Source organism: Carassius auratus, chromosome 27, assembly GCF_003368295.1.
Source record: "Carassius auratus strain Wakin chromosome 27, ASM336829v1, whole genome shotgun sequence".
NCBI lineage: Eukaryota > Metazoa > Chordata > Actinopteri > Cypriniformes > Cyprinidae > Carassius > Carassius auratus.
In genome coordinates, this window is record NC_039269.1 from 1,636,597 (window position 1) to 1,650,089 (window position 13,493).

At 35.2% G+C, this 13,493-nt stretch overlaps 1 protein-coding gene across 3 annotated transcripts in view; it reads right to left on the minus strand.

Moving 5' to 3' along the window:
- LOC113045032 (matrix metalloproteinase-16-like) overlaps positions 1-13,493 on the minus strand; it is a 59,671-nt gene that overhangs the window by 37,418 nt on the left and 8,760 nt on the right. For 2 of the 3 annotated variants that reach the window (XM_026205147.1, XM_026205144.1), the window contains exons 2-4: positions 9,677-9,825; positions 7,974-8,096; positions 2,636-2,940 (exon numbers count right to left, since the gene is read on the minus strand). In XM_026205147.1, coding sequence (XP_026060932.1) covers positions 2,636-2,940; positions 7,974-8,096; positions 9,677-9,825 — 577 coding nt within the window. Of the gene's footprint in view, positions 1-2,635; positions 2,941-7,973; positions 8,097-8,446; positions 8,462-9,676; positions 9,826-13,493 lie in introns of all 3 variants that reach the window. The other variant, XM_026205145.1, reaches the window with a different exon arrangement.

A 13,493-nucleotide genomic window follows, 5' to 3' on the forward strand; every position in this document is an offset into this window, starting at 1 on the left:
TTCACTTTGATAGTTTAGCGCGGATGTATGCCTAACCGAATTGCACTGTAGGGGGCGAGAACGAGTCTTCGAACCTGTGTGTATGCCTACTGTGAAATTACCACATCAAACGTGATGTGCTAACACGGATGCAGCTGAAGCCGCCGGGTTTGCTTCAGGGAATTATTATATATATATTTTTTGAAAGAAGCTTCCCAATGGAAACCTCGGCAAGATGCACCCCTGTTTCACACATACTCCGTCTGCAGTGGGTATGCAGTTCTTGTACGTTACGTATGTGGTGCAGAAGCAGCACGGACTCATACTCATTGTGCTTTCACTGCAGAAGCACCGCTCCTGGAACGCACTGACGGACTGCAACCTGCAACCGCAACCCGCAATCCATGTTCACTTACATGTATCCCTCCCAGGGGATATTTTGGGGAAAAACAAACCATGCTTATCTTTTCAAGACTATAATGTGCAGGTATGGTGCCCATATGAGTGGCTGGAAATATTACAGGTTTTCTTGTTACAAATATGTTCTTGTGTGCTGAAGGCAGATCTGAATTGGGGTAAAACAAGATTTTGTAAATATTAATGACATGGCAGCGGTTTAAAAAAAAATATATTTTTACAATTATGTCAATTAACGTGTAAACAGTGTAATAGTTTTACTTATTTTTAAATAAATATTTAAATATTTAAAAAATATAAAATATAGCCTCACACAGCTGAATAGTAATGTATGTGTGTCTGATAAAGTCTAATGTAAACGTGATTTTTTTTTTTTAATAAATAAATGCCACACTCACTATTAAAACTTGCATAATCACAAAATCGTTCTTAAGCAATGTTTCGGTCAATAGACCTTCAGGCTTCACTGTTTGAAATGTAATTAAATTAAATGTAATTACAATTTTAAGTAAATATATATCGTGTTGTTATTACATTTATGTATTACATTTAATTATTTAACATATTTACAGAATTTGGGTCAAGTTCTGAAGTCAGAAACATTGAACAAAAATCACATTTATTTTAAAAAGTGCTTTACAAATAAATTTGAATTGAACTGAAAAGGTTTCATACACTGTATGTATTAAAAAGCTAATATTTTATATAATATTATAACTGAATATAATTCATTGTAATTGATAGAATATTTTAATCATTCATTTGAATATGACAACATAAAAGAAGCATGTCTGTATAATGTCACACTGAATATTTTATGTATATTTTATTATGTTATCTTAACCTTGACTGTTGGTTTGAACCTCCAACCTTTTGTTCAAACCGCTTCACCATGATGTCGATAGCAGAAGGAAAGAAGCTACACAGCTTCACCTATTCACAGTTTTGGAAATAAAGTAGTGTGGTTGTGCAAGTAAACAAATTGTTTTCTCACCCTATTCTGTGTATTTCACCTTTATCGTCCCAGACAATCTCTCTTTCTCTCAGCCTAGAATGAGATCAGGAGATTGTTCCTGCTGTGCGGTCTAACTGCTCCCCTTCACACACATACACACAGTTCCACAGCCCAGTCGTAATGTTCTGTGTCTGTTTCTGAAACCAAGCAGGGCGATAAAAGTAAATAATTTGGAAATAGAGAAAGAAATGTGCAGTTTTCTGTGTAGTTTGTCCCCCTAACCGAGACTAAACATCTTGTGAGCTGTGCCCCCCCCCCCTTATTATATTCCCAAAATCCCCGTCACCTACTGCTTTACACGCTGGCTGGCCTACTTACAGCTGAACTCCCTGACAAGACAGTGAGACAGTGGAGAGGTAGAGAAGATGTCCACAACCAGCGAGTGGAAGTGTCAGCCCACATGAGGCTTCTGGGAACTGTAATCCCTCGCTGCACGTCAACAAACATAACAACTGTGCCCGGCAACCAATCTCCACCTACCCGGCGACAGGCAGGTGACTGACATGACAGAGGCGCAGAAGTGTTGTGTCCTGTAGACTGTGCTCTGTGGGTGTTTGTGAGTGTATGCAAGTACGCCTATTACAGGATAGATGGCAGAAATGGCAACTATTTGAAATGTGGTGAATGAGAGAGACAGATACTTAAAGGCTACCTACCTATAAAAGCTGGATGGCAAGTGTACAAAATATAGAAAATGGATTGCTAGGAATGGAGGATAAGAGGGCAGTTCGATTTGAAGGAGTGCTTATTTTGGCATATTTTGCTAAGCTGAGTAGATTGGGCTGTGTTTGTGAGACTGAGTTTCTTATTTTGTCTAGTTTTGCAGAGACGGACGTCTGATCCACACTGTAGCTTGTTTTGGTCAAGAAATGCCCACCAAGACAGGAATAAGAACATTTATCCATACGTAATAAGTACTGATTATTTCACAGAGAGAAAACCTTGCAAAACATACAGGTATGCTGTTGGATATCTAGTTTACTTGATACAAAAGTTCCCTAGAACCAGTTCACCTCTCCAAAAAAACAATTGTTTTAAATTTAAAGGAATTTAAGCTGAAATTAACCATACTGTACATAAACATGCAACACTCCATCATCTTCTAGAGTGGTCCAGAAAAGCAGGGCTCATACAACAAAGTTATTTGCTTTAATGGAGAGAGAGCTGGGATTTATTCTCCAGTAAAGCTGGGTTTATTAGCCACCAATAACCAGGTTTACGTACCGTCATGGTTAGGGTTCCCCAGAGTCCAGGGCTCATCCGAATCGAAGTGTGTGTCTCCTCCAATCCCCGGACCGGGAAAGTAGGCATGTGCAAGGAACCCCCCTTCCCCATCGAAGGGGGAGCTATCACCGTGAAAACCTGAGGCGAAAATGATAGTAATATCCACATCTTTCTTGTTGCGCTCCAGGTCGCTGTAGGGCACTGCCTCGAAACGCAGCGGCGTGACGTTCTGCCACACATCGAACGCCCGGCGAATGGCGTTGTGGGTTTCCTCCGCTCCCACCTTAGGCGTGACATTTTTTATACTGGAAAGAGGATAAGATCACAATCAGAAAGTGTGTATTTTACATACAATGATCAAATAAATAACTCCTGCAAATAAAATATTTATGTGTTGCGTATAAATATGAAACACACAGGAAGCTTGACTTGTGATGGGGCTTGACTAATAAAGTTTGCTGGCGACATGATGCTAAACTAATGATCCATCAGAAATAAATCTCTGAGCGTGCTTCTGAAATTAGCGAGGGTGCTCTAGTCTTAATGCAGATTTTCACATATTTTGTCCCATTCATTGCTATTGTTATCGCTATGTCAATCACTGTGAATCCCGCATTAATATCGTATGCAATTCCCGAAACTTTACAAAGTGTTTGTGGCAGAAAAACAAAAGTTCTGCATTTTGAATGGATAATAGCCTGGAAAGCTAGCAAAGAGCGCTCCCTTTATAATCACTAAAAAGCTGTCACTCTTTGTTCACTGCGACTTTCACAAAGTTCTGTTATGACCAACACTGTGCGATCAATTTATTATTTACATTGTATATATTATAATGAGAGGATTCGACTGTATAACTCATGGAATAAAAACTGGTGTGTGTTGAAAATGTTTTCATTTGAGTAAAGCTTTTAAGTCCCTTTAAGTGTTTTTCTTCACTGAATATGTAAAATTGTAGTAACATCCAATTTATTTGATTGTATTCAACCCAAAAATATTAACCTAATTATACATTAAGTTACTGTAAAATTTAAGGGCTTAGACAAAATTTGCAGGTTAGCACTTCTTAATAGTGTACCATAGATTCATTTTTTTCTTCATTATGCTCATTTTGGTAATTTTGGCAACAACTTAAAGGGGCAAATCTATTGAAATGAACAGGTAAGTACTTGCAGAGTCTCAAATCAGTGAAAATATTTTAATGCTTAATTTGCATGACCTTCCTAATGAACTGATTCACTGGAATAAATCAGATTCTCCGTGCTTCATTTGCAGAGCTGTTATTGTTAACTAAAACTAAAAGTACTAAAACTGTTTTTGGAAATTAAATAAAATACAAAAATGTAAAAAAAAAAAAAACGTAATTGAAAATTAGAAATGTTGTATCGGCAGCTAACTGAAACAAAATAAGTTTAAGTTTATGTACTAAAATCACTAAAACCGAAATAAAAATATGGCTAAATAGAAATGTTTAAAAAACAAAAACATTGAACAAGAAAATTGCTAAAACTTGAAAATGTAAAGCTACACTATTATGAAAACTACCGAGCTACTGTTTTGCTATTAAAAAATATAAAACATTGCTTCATGTTATGGAAGTTACCACTATAAATATGAAAATATATTTATTGATTTATACTTTTACTTGACAACATTTATGAAACAATAGAGTTGTGAGTAAATCATTCTTTTAAGGCAGTTTGATTGAATTGTTTACTGCTTTATATTTCATCTGAATGATTCATTCACAAACCATTCTGAAATTAAAGCAACTTTCTGATTCACTTTCTTATTCATATTCTTACACGGACTCTGATGCTTACAGTAAGTATATGCAACTACCATGACTGTTTCCCATGGGTTACATTGAATATTTACTTGAGGTACCTTCATGAGGGTATCTTTTCTTAAACAGGTACTTAAGTATGATTATCAAGTACTTTATACAACATAGTGTTTGTGTCTGTAGTGTAATAACCAAAACTCTCAATCAACTCAGTAGCAGCTGTTTTCTCAAATGTGCAGAATAATTTAAACTGTATTAAAGCCATGCCTCTTAAAATATTTACAAGACATAATATCTCACGGAAACCTACGCTCTCTATTTCTACTCTCTCTCATTCCCTCCAGGTGGTGCAGGATTGGGTTTGGATATCATCCGCATACAGTTGTTCTGTCTGTGAGCGCAAACTATTATATCAACATCTGGCTTCCACTGTTCATGTATTTTTCTTGTCTTTCTCAGCTGTACTTCCCAGAAATCATAATCCTGTCTTTGAACTTCATGACCCTTCAGATATTTATTTTCCTCTTTATGCTTAGATTTTCAGCGCACCTGCTGCGAAGGCTGCTTGTTAGAGCTGTTAGGTGTTTTACAAACCTTCCTGCCATGTTACTCATCTACAACATACAGAATGGATTCAGTTAAAACAATCACTGAGAAAAGAAGCATACATTTGCATCACATCTGGATGCCAGGAAGCACTTGGTTGATGACCAGAGCCAGTATAAATCGTTTCCACAATCTAACTTTATAAAACTCTTTATAAAACTTTTGCATGTTGAACATAAATGTGTGTTGGCAGTGTGTGTACACAACCACCCTATAATGATAAGAATACACCTGTTCCTTTTTTTTTTATCCCCATAAATCATAAGCAGTGTCTTAGAACAAGCAGTTCGCAGAATCAATAAAATGTGATGTCACATTTTACAGGCCCCGCCCACTACTGTTGATGGATACCTCCATATTAGCATAAGCCGCACATAATCCAGCATGTTTTTCTGCATGCCAGAGCATTTAAATGCAGCATTCAGAAATATCTTCTTATTAAAGCTATATAAGTTATTCAGTCCAGAGCAGTGAGTGATTTTCTGTTTTTAGTTTATTGTTTGGGTCATATTACCAGCATAGACAGCAGTATATTACACTGTTGTCACATACACAAATCTAATATAAACATGCAATTTCTTTCCCCGCTGTTTACTTTTCACAAATATAACTGACTGCGTTTTTGTAATTTATAAACTTGTGTGTATTTGAGAGTTTATATTACATGTTTATATAAAATGTTAAAATAATATTAATAGATATACTGTAGGATCACTACATGTAGGGCATTACACCATCTAAACCCATGTAAACACAAGGGCACACACGAAAGAGTCAGTGAATACACAACACCTCGCTTTGTTTTTTCAAGTCTTTTGCTGACAGTATTGAATCTATGTCAGTGATGTGAATGACTGTGTTTTTGTCATTGGCTATGAGAACACAGACTGCTCTGAGACCGACTCAATTAGCTCAGTCTAACACACACACACACACACACACACACACACACACACACATACAGTGAAGCTATTTGAGCTTGTTATAGCATAAGAATGAGGAGAGGCCTCTGTATCTGTGTGTGTGTGTGGGTGTGTGTGTGTGTAAGCTCACATGGTATGGTCCAGGGTTGGGGGAAGGTGAAGGGTGGTACAGTCTGTGTCAAGACAGAGAGCAGGGAGTGGAGAGGGGAACATCTGCCTACCCATCTGCTCAGGATGGCTACACACACACACACACACACACACACTCAAACCCCTGCCTAAAGCCACCATTCCATTACATAATGTCTCTCTCTCGCTCTCTCTCTCTCTCTCTCTCTCTCTCTCTCTCTCGCTCTTGGTAAGCCGTATTGTTTGACTTATATCATATCAAAAGGTGCTGGTACAATGGTCTTTTTGTCTTGTCCATCAACTTGCAAAAACACGTTTACTGTACATTAACACACTCATAATAAGAGCATGCTGGGGAGTTTAAAAGCAGAAATGTGAAGCTGGAATTATTTTTATATTTTTTGTTAAAGCACTTACATGAATTATTCAGTAAGACTGTTTGTTATTTGAGCTGTTCAGCTGTTTAAAGCCTTCTGAGGTGGGACTATGTTTCTAGGTGGATAAACTTCTGCTTATGTTCTACAGTGAAAAGAGTTTGGGCCACTTTTTCTGTCGCAAGCGTCACAAAAATCCACCGACATGATACTGTCAGGAAGATTATTTTGAGGCGAATGTAATGTAGTTATATTTGAATATAGGTCATATATACATAAGCTGTGGGATTATAAAAGAAATACTGCATTTAGGATAGAGCATCATGTTCGTATAATACATGCCACAACAATACAAAGCACTTGTCACTGAAATTATATAAGTACAATAACTCATATTGTAACAATGTAGGTCAGAAAGATGCTCATCTTTCAGAAATGTGTTTTCTTAATCAGTATATTAGAATTATTTCTGAAGAATCATGTGACACTGAAACTGAAAACTCAGCTTTGTATAACAGGAATACTATTCAAGCAATATAATTTCATAATATTAGTGTTTTTACTAGATTTTGAACCAAATAAATGCAGACTTGGTGAGCATGAAAAACTGGAATGTTAGTGTTATTTTATATACTCTATTTGTGACGTGACATACAGCCAAGTATGGTGACCCATACTCAGAATTTGTGCTCTGCAATTAACCCATCCGAAATGCACACACACAGAGCAGTGAACACACACACACTGTGAGCACACACCCAGAGCAGTGGGCAGCCATTTATGCTCCGGCGCCCGGGGAGCAGTCAGGGGTTCGATGCCTTGCTCAAGGGCACCTAAGTCATGGTATTGAAGGTGGAGAGAGAACTGTACATGCACTCCCCCCAACCACAATTCCTGTCGGCCTGGGACTCGAACTCACAACCTTTAGATTGTGACACTCTAACCATTAGGCCACGACTTTTAGCCTTTAAGCGTTGAAATAATTTGGATAATTATTTGACTTGAATCATTTAGAGCAACTAGATCCTTTAATCAAGTGGTTCGAATAAAGGTTTGTAAAGAGAGAGGGAAAGAGGCCAGCTGGGACAGGGGAAGAGATGAGAGTGTTGGACGGAGTGATTTAGGACGAATGAAGGGATCTGGCAGGCAGACAGTGAGGTGAGGGAGAAGAATCTGACAGCCTAATTATCTCAGCACTGCTGCTGGCACTGCAAAATTCATTTTCTTAATCAGTATTAGTGTCGTCTTCCAGTAAACATATTCAAACATCCTTAAAACAAGACACATTTATACTTGAGAAACAAAATTGCATTAAATATTAAAACTTGTTTTCAGAGAATATTTTGAATTAACTATGTTTGTCTTACCCCACTGGCAAAAAAAGTTTCTTCTTGATTTAAGCATAAACCTCATAAATTATATTAGATTTATGCTTAAAAGAAAAGTAAGAAAAGTAAACTTTCATAAATCTCACAGAAATGCACAGACAATGAATGCATTTCAAGTGTGTTTTTGTAACCCACCTGTATGTGATATGTTTGTGTTGCCATTTCTGCCCAGTGAGAGCGTAACGTCTTTTTCGGACGCTTAATTTCGAGGCGCCGCCGAACTGATCTGGCACCCCACATCTTGGCTTCTTCATCCAGCTGAGAGAGAAAAAGAAGTGGATTCATTAATATTGCATTACTCCACACTTACACACACAACGACTTTCATAGATTGATTAGCATTCAGGAAAAACATCACAAATTTCATGAGGTTTCCGAAATGTAAAGTTTACATCATGTCAACCTCATGAAATCGATTTGGGTATCTAGCAGTACTACGACCACCATGTCTTTCACAATATTGGCCGATTAATCAATATGATACTATGGTTACTGTATTCATAAAACTGACTCCTCTCAACCCCTTTCAGTCACACAGAGAAAGAGAAGCAGAGACAGGTTTGGTTTTGAAAGCAAGAAACATATAACAATAGAAAAATCAGCCTCACCTTATGGTGATATCACTATGCCGAAGCAAAGAGGAAACAAAAAGATCACATAAGAGTTACGACATCACCACGATCCTAGCAGCCAGATGTTGTACATCAGTGTTTCCCAACCTCTTGCATGCAACCCTTATTGGACCGGCTTGAGTACCTTTACAATAACACCAAACTACAAAACTATCTTAAACAAAGGGTCCAAGAGTCATAGAAATACCCATTGTTGGTTCACCAAAGAAACTTTCAGTGAAAAAGAAACACTTTTTTTCCCCTGTTAAGAACATTTAAAAATCTAAAGCACTTTTCTCCAGTATAAAGAATCTTTTCTGGAATGGAAATATTCCATGGATGTTAAAAGGTCTTCATGGAAGTATAGATGTCAATAAAGAACCTTTATTTTTTAGAGTGTGGTTGGAAATCACTGCTGTACATCATATTCAGTATGCATATATATATATATATATATATATATATATATATATATATATATATATATATATATATATATATATATATATATATCATATTTTGTTTTAGATTTTGAGCAGTGTAAAGGCATTTTTTAAATAAAATGAGGTACCCTGAAATCTGAAAGGGCGATTTATTCTGATCAAGCATGTTAAAATTTACATTCATACATTTCGCAGATTATTTTAACCCAAAGTGACATTGCATTCAAGATATAAATCTTTTAGTCAGGTGAGACGCCATACTGAATTTAATGCAGATGAAAACGAGGCTGCGAGGGATAGATTTTACAATGGCACAAATTGTATAGAAGTCCTAGATCACTTCATTTTCACAACTCACAACTTTCAAAACTATGTTATGGGTTTTTTTACTTCTGAAAGTTTTCGTCAGCTGAAAAATCTGTCTGTTGTTAAACAACAGTACAATTCACTGACTGCAACTTCATTTTCATTCTTGTCCAAAAATTTTAATGACACTACTCTGACTAAGGTCTGTTAGGTCTTTATTATCCCTGCGAATTGAACCCATGACCTTGGTATCGCTAGTGCCAGAACAAGTACAGACACCCCATGATTGAGGACTAAACATGCTGGAAACCCTCTTTGTTGGTCTTTGCAATAGGGTAAAGCACCAGGAGGGCACTTATGGGTATTTTGTTGTGCACAGTAAAGAGTCTCTGAGAAGAACAACATCATGTTAAACTTCTGACCCAGAATCAGTCGATACTGGAGCGAGTGACCGCGTGAGAGTGTAACTGCTACTCACTCAATGGTGTTTTTATCCAGTTCACCGGTGACGTTAAGGCCATAGAGACGCTGCATGGCAGCGATAGCAGACTGCATGGTCTGTTCTGACCGCAGGACGGACATTCTGGGGTCGGTCGGAGGGAGGTAGCCATACCTCTGCAGCCAAGTCTGAGAGAGAGAAAGAGAGAGGCTTTTGTTTAATTATTAAACATTACTTCTGTGTACACAAGTAATACACAAGTACACAAGTAATATATATATATATATATATATATATATATATATATATATATATATATATATATATATATATATATATATATATATATATATATATATATATATATATGTATGTATGTATGTATATGTATATACAATTGATTTGGAATTTGCAATTCATTTTTAAACACCAAAAAAATGAAAATAGTAATTCTTGTTTCTCGAATATGCAATTGTATATGTTTGTGTGTAGTTAAAAATTAATGAACAAAGTCAACATGGAATTTATATATGTTTGTGTATATTTTATCATTAATGACCTTTTTATATATTTTATATTTACATATTTATGTTTTATATAAATAAGATATTCATATTTACAAAGAAAAACAGTACTTTGTTAGTACACAACTTACTGAAATATGCAATGATAAAGATGATTAGTTAAAAGATTATTAGCAAAAAAAGATAAATTATAATATAAATATAAACCACGGCCGCTGCTACCATTTCTGCCATTAGCAGATTAAAAAGAAGGTTGAGTTTGTTTTGAAGTGGTTTTCTCATTACTGCCGGACAGAAGCCGTAGGAAGTGCTTACACGGATCCTCTGCTGACCCATCTGCTGCTTTCAGCCAACAGCCAAATGCATCACAACTCTACAGCACTCTTCATAACACTGTGAGTAAGTGTGTGTGTGTGTGTGTGTGTATGTGTGTGTGGGCGTGTTTTGTGACATATCAGGACACAACTCTGTATAATGACATGGGTATGACACAGGTATTACAAGGAGAGGGTGACTTATTAGGACATAACCCATGTCCCCATTTTTCAAAACGCTTATAAATCATACAGAATGAGTTTTTCTTCTGAGAAAGTAAAAATGCATAACGTTTCCTGTGAGGGTTAGGTGTAGGGTTGGTGTAGGGCCATAGAATATACAGTGTGTACAGTATAAAAACCATTACGCCTATGGGATGAACCCAGTTTTCACAAAAACAAATGTGTCTGTCTGTGTGTGAATCATCCCATCACAGAAACATTAATGGAACATTTTTCTTCTCAAACATTTTAGTTGGACATTCATCTAACATTTTTTTGTAATGTCACTAATTGTTTCAGGACGTTCAGAGAACATTCAAAAGTAATGCTATCATAATATTTACCAAATAAGATTTAATAGACCCTAAACATTCGTATAACCAAGAAAATATGTTTTTTTTATGAAGAATGAACATGTATATTTGACCACCCATCTGAAAGCTGAAAAGCATGTCTCGTATTTTTATTTTATTTTATCTTTTTAGATTTGAAGAGCCTGGTCACTGTTATTTTAGTAGTATTTCTACACTATTATTATAGTGTTTATTATTTATTAATATGGCGAAATAACTTTTATTTACATTTTATAAATGTGCTTTTTATAAAAATAAGTTTTCATCTTAGTTTACAATTTAGTGATCTTTTTATGTGCTTTTTGTCATATTTATATATATACATTTTAGTTTTTTTTGTACTTTTAGTTTTAGTAATTTTACTTCACCTTATTTCAGATTAGCTGCCAAAGCTACATTTTTTTAAAATAATTATATTATATAAGTTAGATTTTAATATTTGTATACATTTTAATTTTAGTTTACATTTTATTAATTGTTTTTAATCTATTTCATGTTTTTTGTTTCATATTTCTAAATATAATAGTTTGTTTTGGTTTTGTTTTAGTAATTTTGGTGCATCAACTTTTCCAAAGCAACATGTCTTAGGTTTATTTTATATATATATATATATATATATATATATATATATATATATATATATATATATATATATATATATATATATATATATATATATATATATAATGTCCATTCATGAATGAAGAATTCAATTAGATTTACTGAGCTATAAAATATAAATATAAAATATAAAGAGCAATATCTGATCTATGGTCACCTAAAATCTGTATAACACATATAGATATGCCAGTTAGGCGATTTCATTGAGAAAATCCTCACAGAATTCCTACTGGTTAACCTTCACCCCAGCTGATGGCGCGTCTGTTCAAGAAAGTGTAGCACTGTGCTAAAATATCTGGTATTACATTCATTTATCATGATGTTTTAGCTAAACACTGATTTGTTATCTTCAGATGTCTTCCCCTGCACAGTAATCATGCTTTTAACTGACACAGGTGTTTGGCACTGAAAAGTCCGACTTCATGAATAATGGGATCCAAGGGGATCTATGGTGGTTCAGGTTTACAGACAAATATTTTATGAGGTGTTGCATGATGTACAGACCTGAAGTGAGTGAGGAAATCAAACCAAAGCAGCAAATGTGTCACATTTTTGTAGGCGGCATTGTGCAGATGTACTATTTTTCAATTGCACAGCTTAATGCAGTTACTTCTGCCCAGTTTCTACACCAAACAGTTCACATTCATTTATTTGATTAGGGTGCCGAGGGACATTTTTGTCCAGAATGGAAGAATGACAAACTGTTTTTAAGCTTTGTTTCAAAACCTAAACCAAACCCCAAAGGTTGCAAAAGACCTCAAATCCTGGCAAAAACCATGAGTATAAACAAACACGGTGAACCTCAACTTAATCTGTGGGAGGTATGGTGCATTATTGCGTTAAGAATTGGCAAGGTTTTAGACATGCTGTATCATTTAAACCAGTAACCTTAAAAACCAATATAAACTCTGTTGAAATTTTCAGTTCTGTTTAGTTCCAGTAGTGGAACAGAAATTACAAACTACTGAACTTGTAAACAATGGCTAAATAGCTTATTTGGGTAGACATTATTTTCCTGACCCTTGTATTGGACACAAACAAGATTAGAGACATTTGAGTGAATTATTATTATGATTATTAATACATGCATGTTTAAAGTAAAAACAATTCATGCCATTCCATTTATTTATTTTACAGATTTTGACATTATTATTTTTATATTCTGCTTTCTGAAGTCTGATTTTAGAGGCAAGATTAGATACAATTTTGCATAATTATTAATAATATAATATAATATTTAAAGCTTATTTTAATGCAATTTAATTTAAAATATTTCTTTTTATTTTTTATTTACATTATTATATAATTTTATTTACCACTGACAGAATAAATTTTGCATTATGCTTTGTAGACTTATTCATCAGGTACTTATAATTATTGTATCTGATGAGCCATCAGCTTTTTTCAGTCATCTCAAGATTAACTGCACAGCTCTCATGCCTCATTATGAGATTCATAGTATACTAGCTGGCATCTAAACATCCAAATATAATTAGCAAGGAAGAAGAAACCTCTGGAAAGAGGAAAAGGGAAGGATAATCCAAGGCATTTGGCTCTTTAGGTTTATCCTTTGTTTTCCCTGTGTCTAAACTCACTTCTTCTTTCAGCTTTCCTGTGATATATGCTCTCTTTTATCTGCCCATGATAGACAGCTGAGCTCCAAACAGCAGGTCAGTGTTTTCTAGCACCTCTCTGTCAGTCACTTCATATCACTTCAGAAACACATTTAATACAGTAAAGACAGATAAATTAATGTTATTTAAGTAGAAAAATTATCAGAAAAGGTCTCCTCTGAGCTATGGACTATCCAGTGATGTGTTGG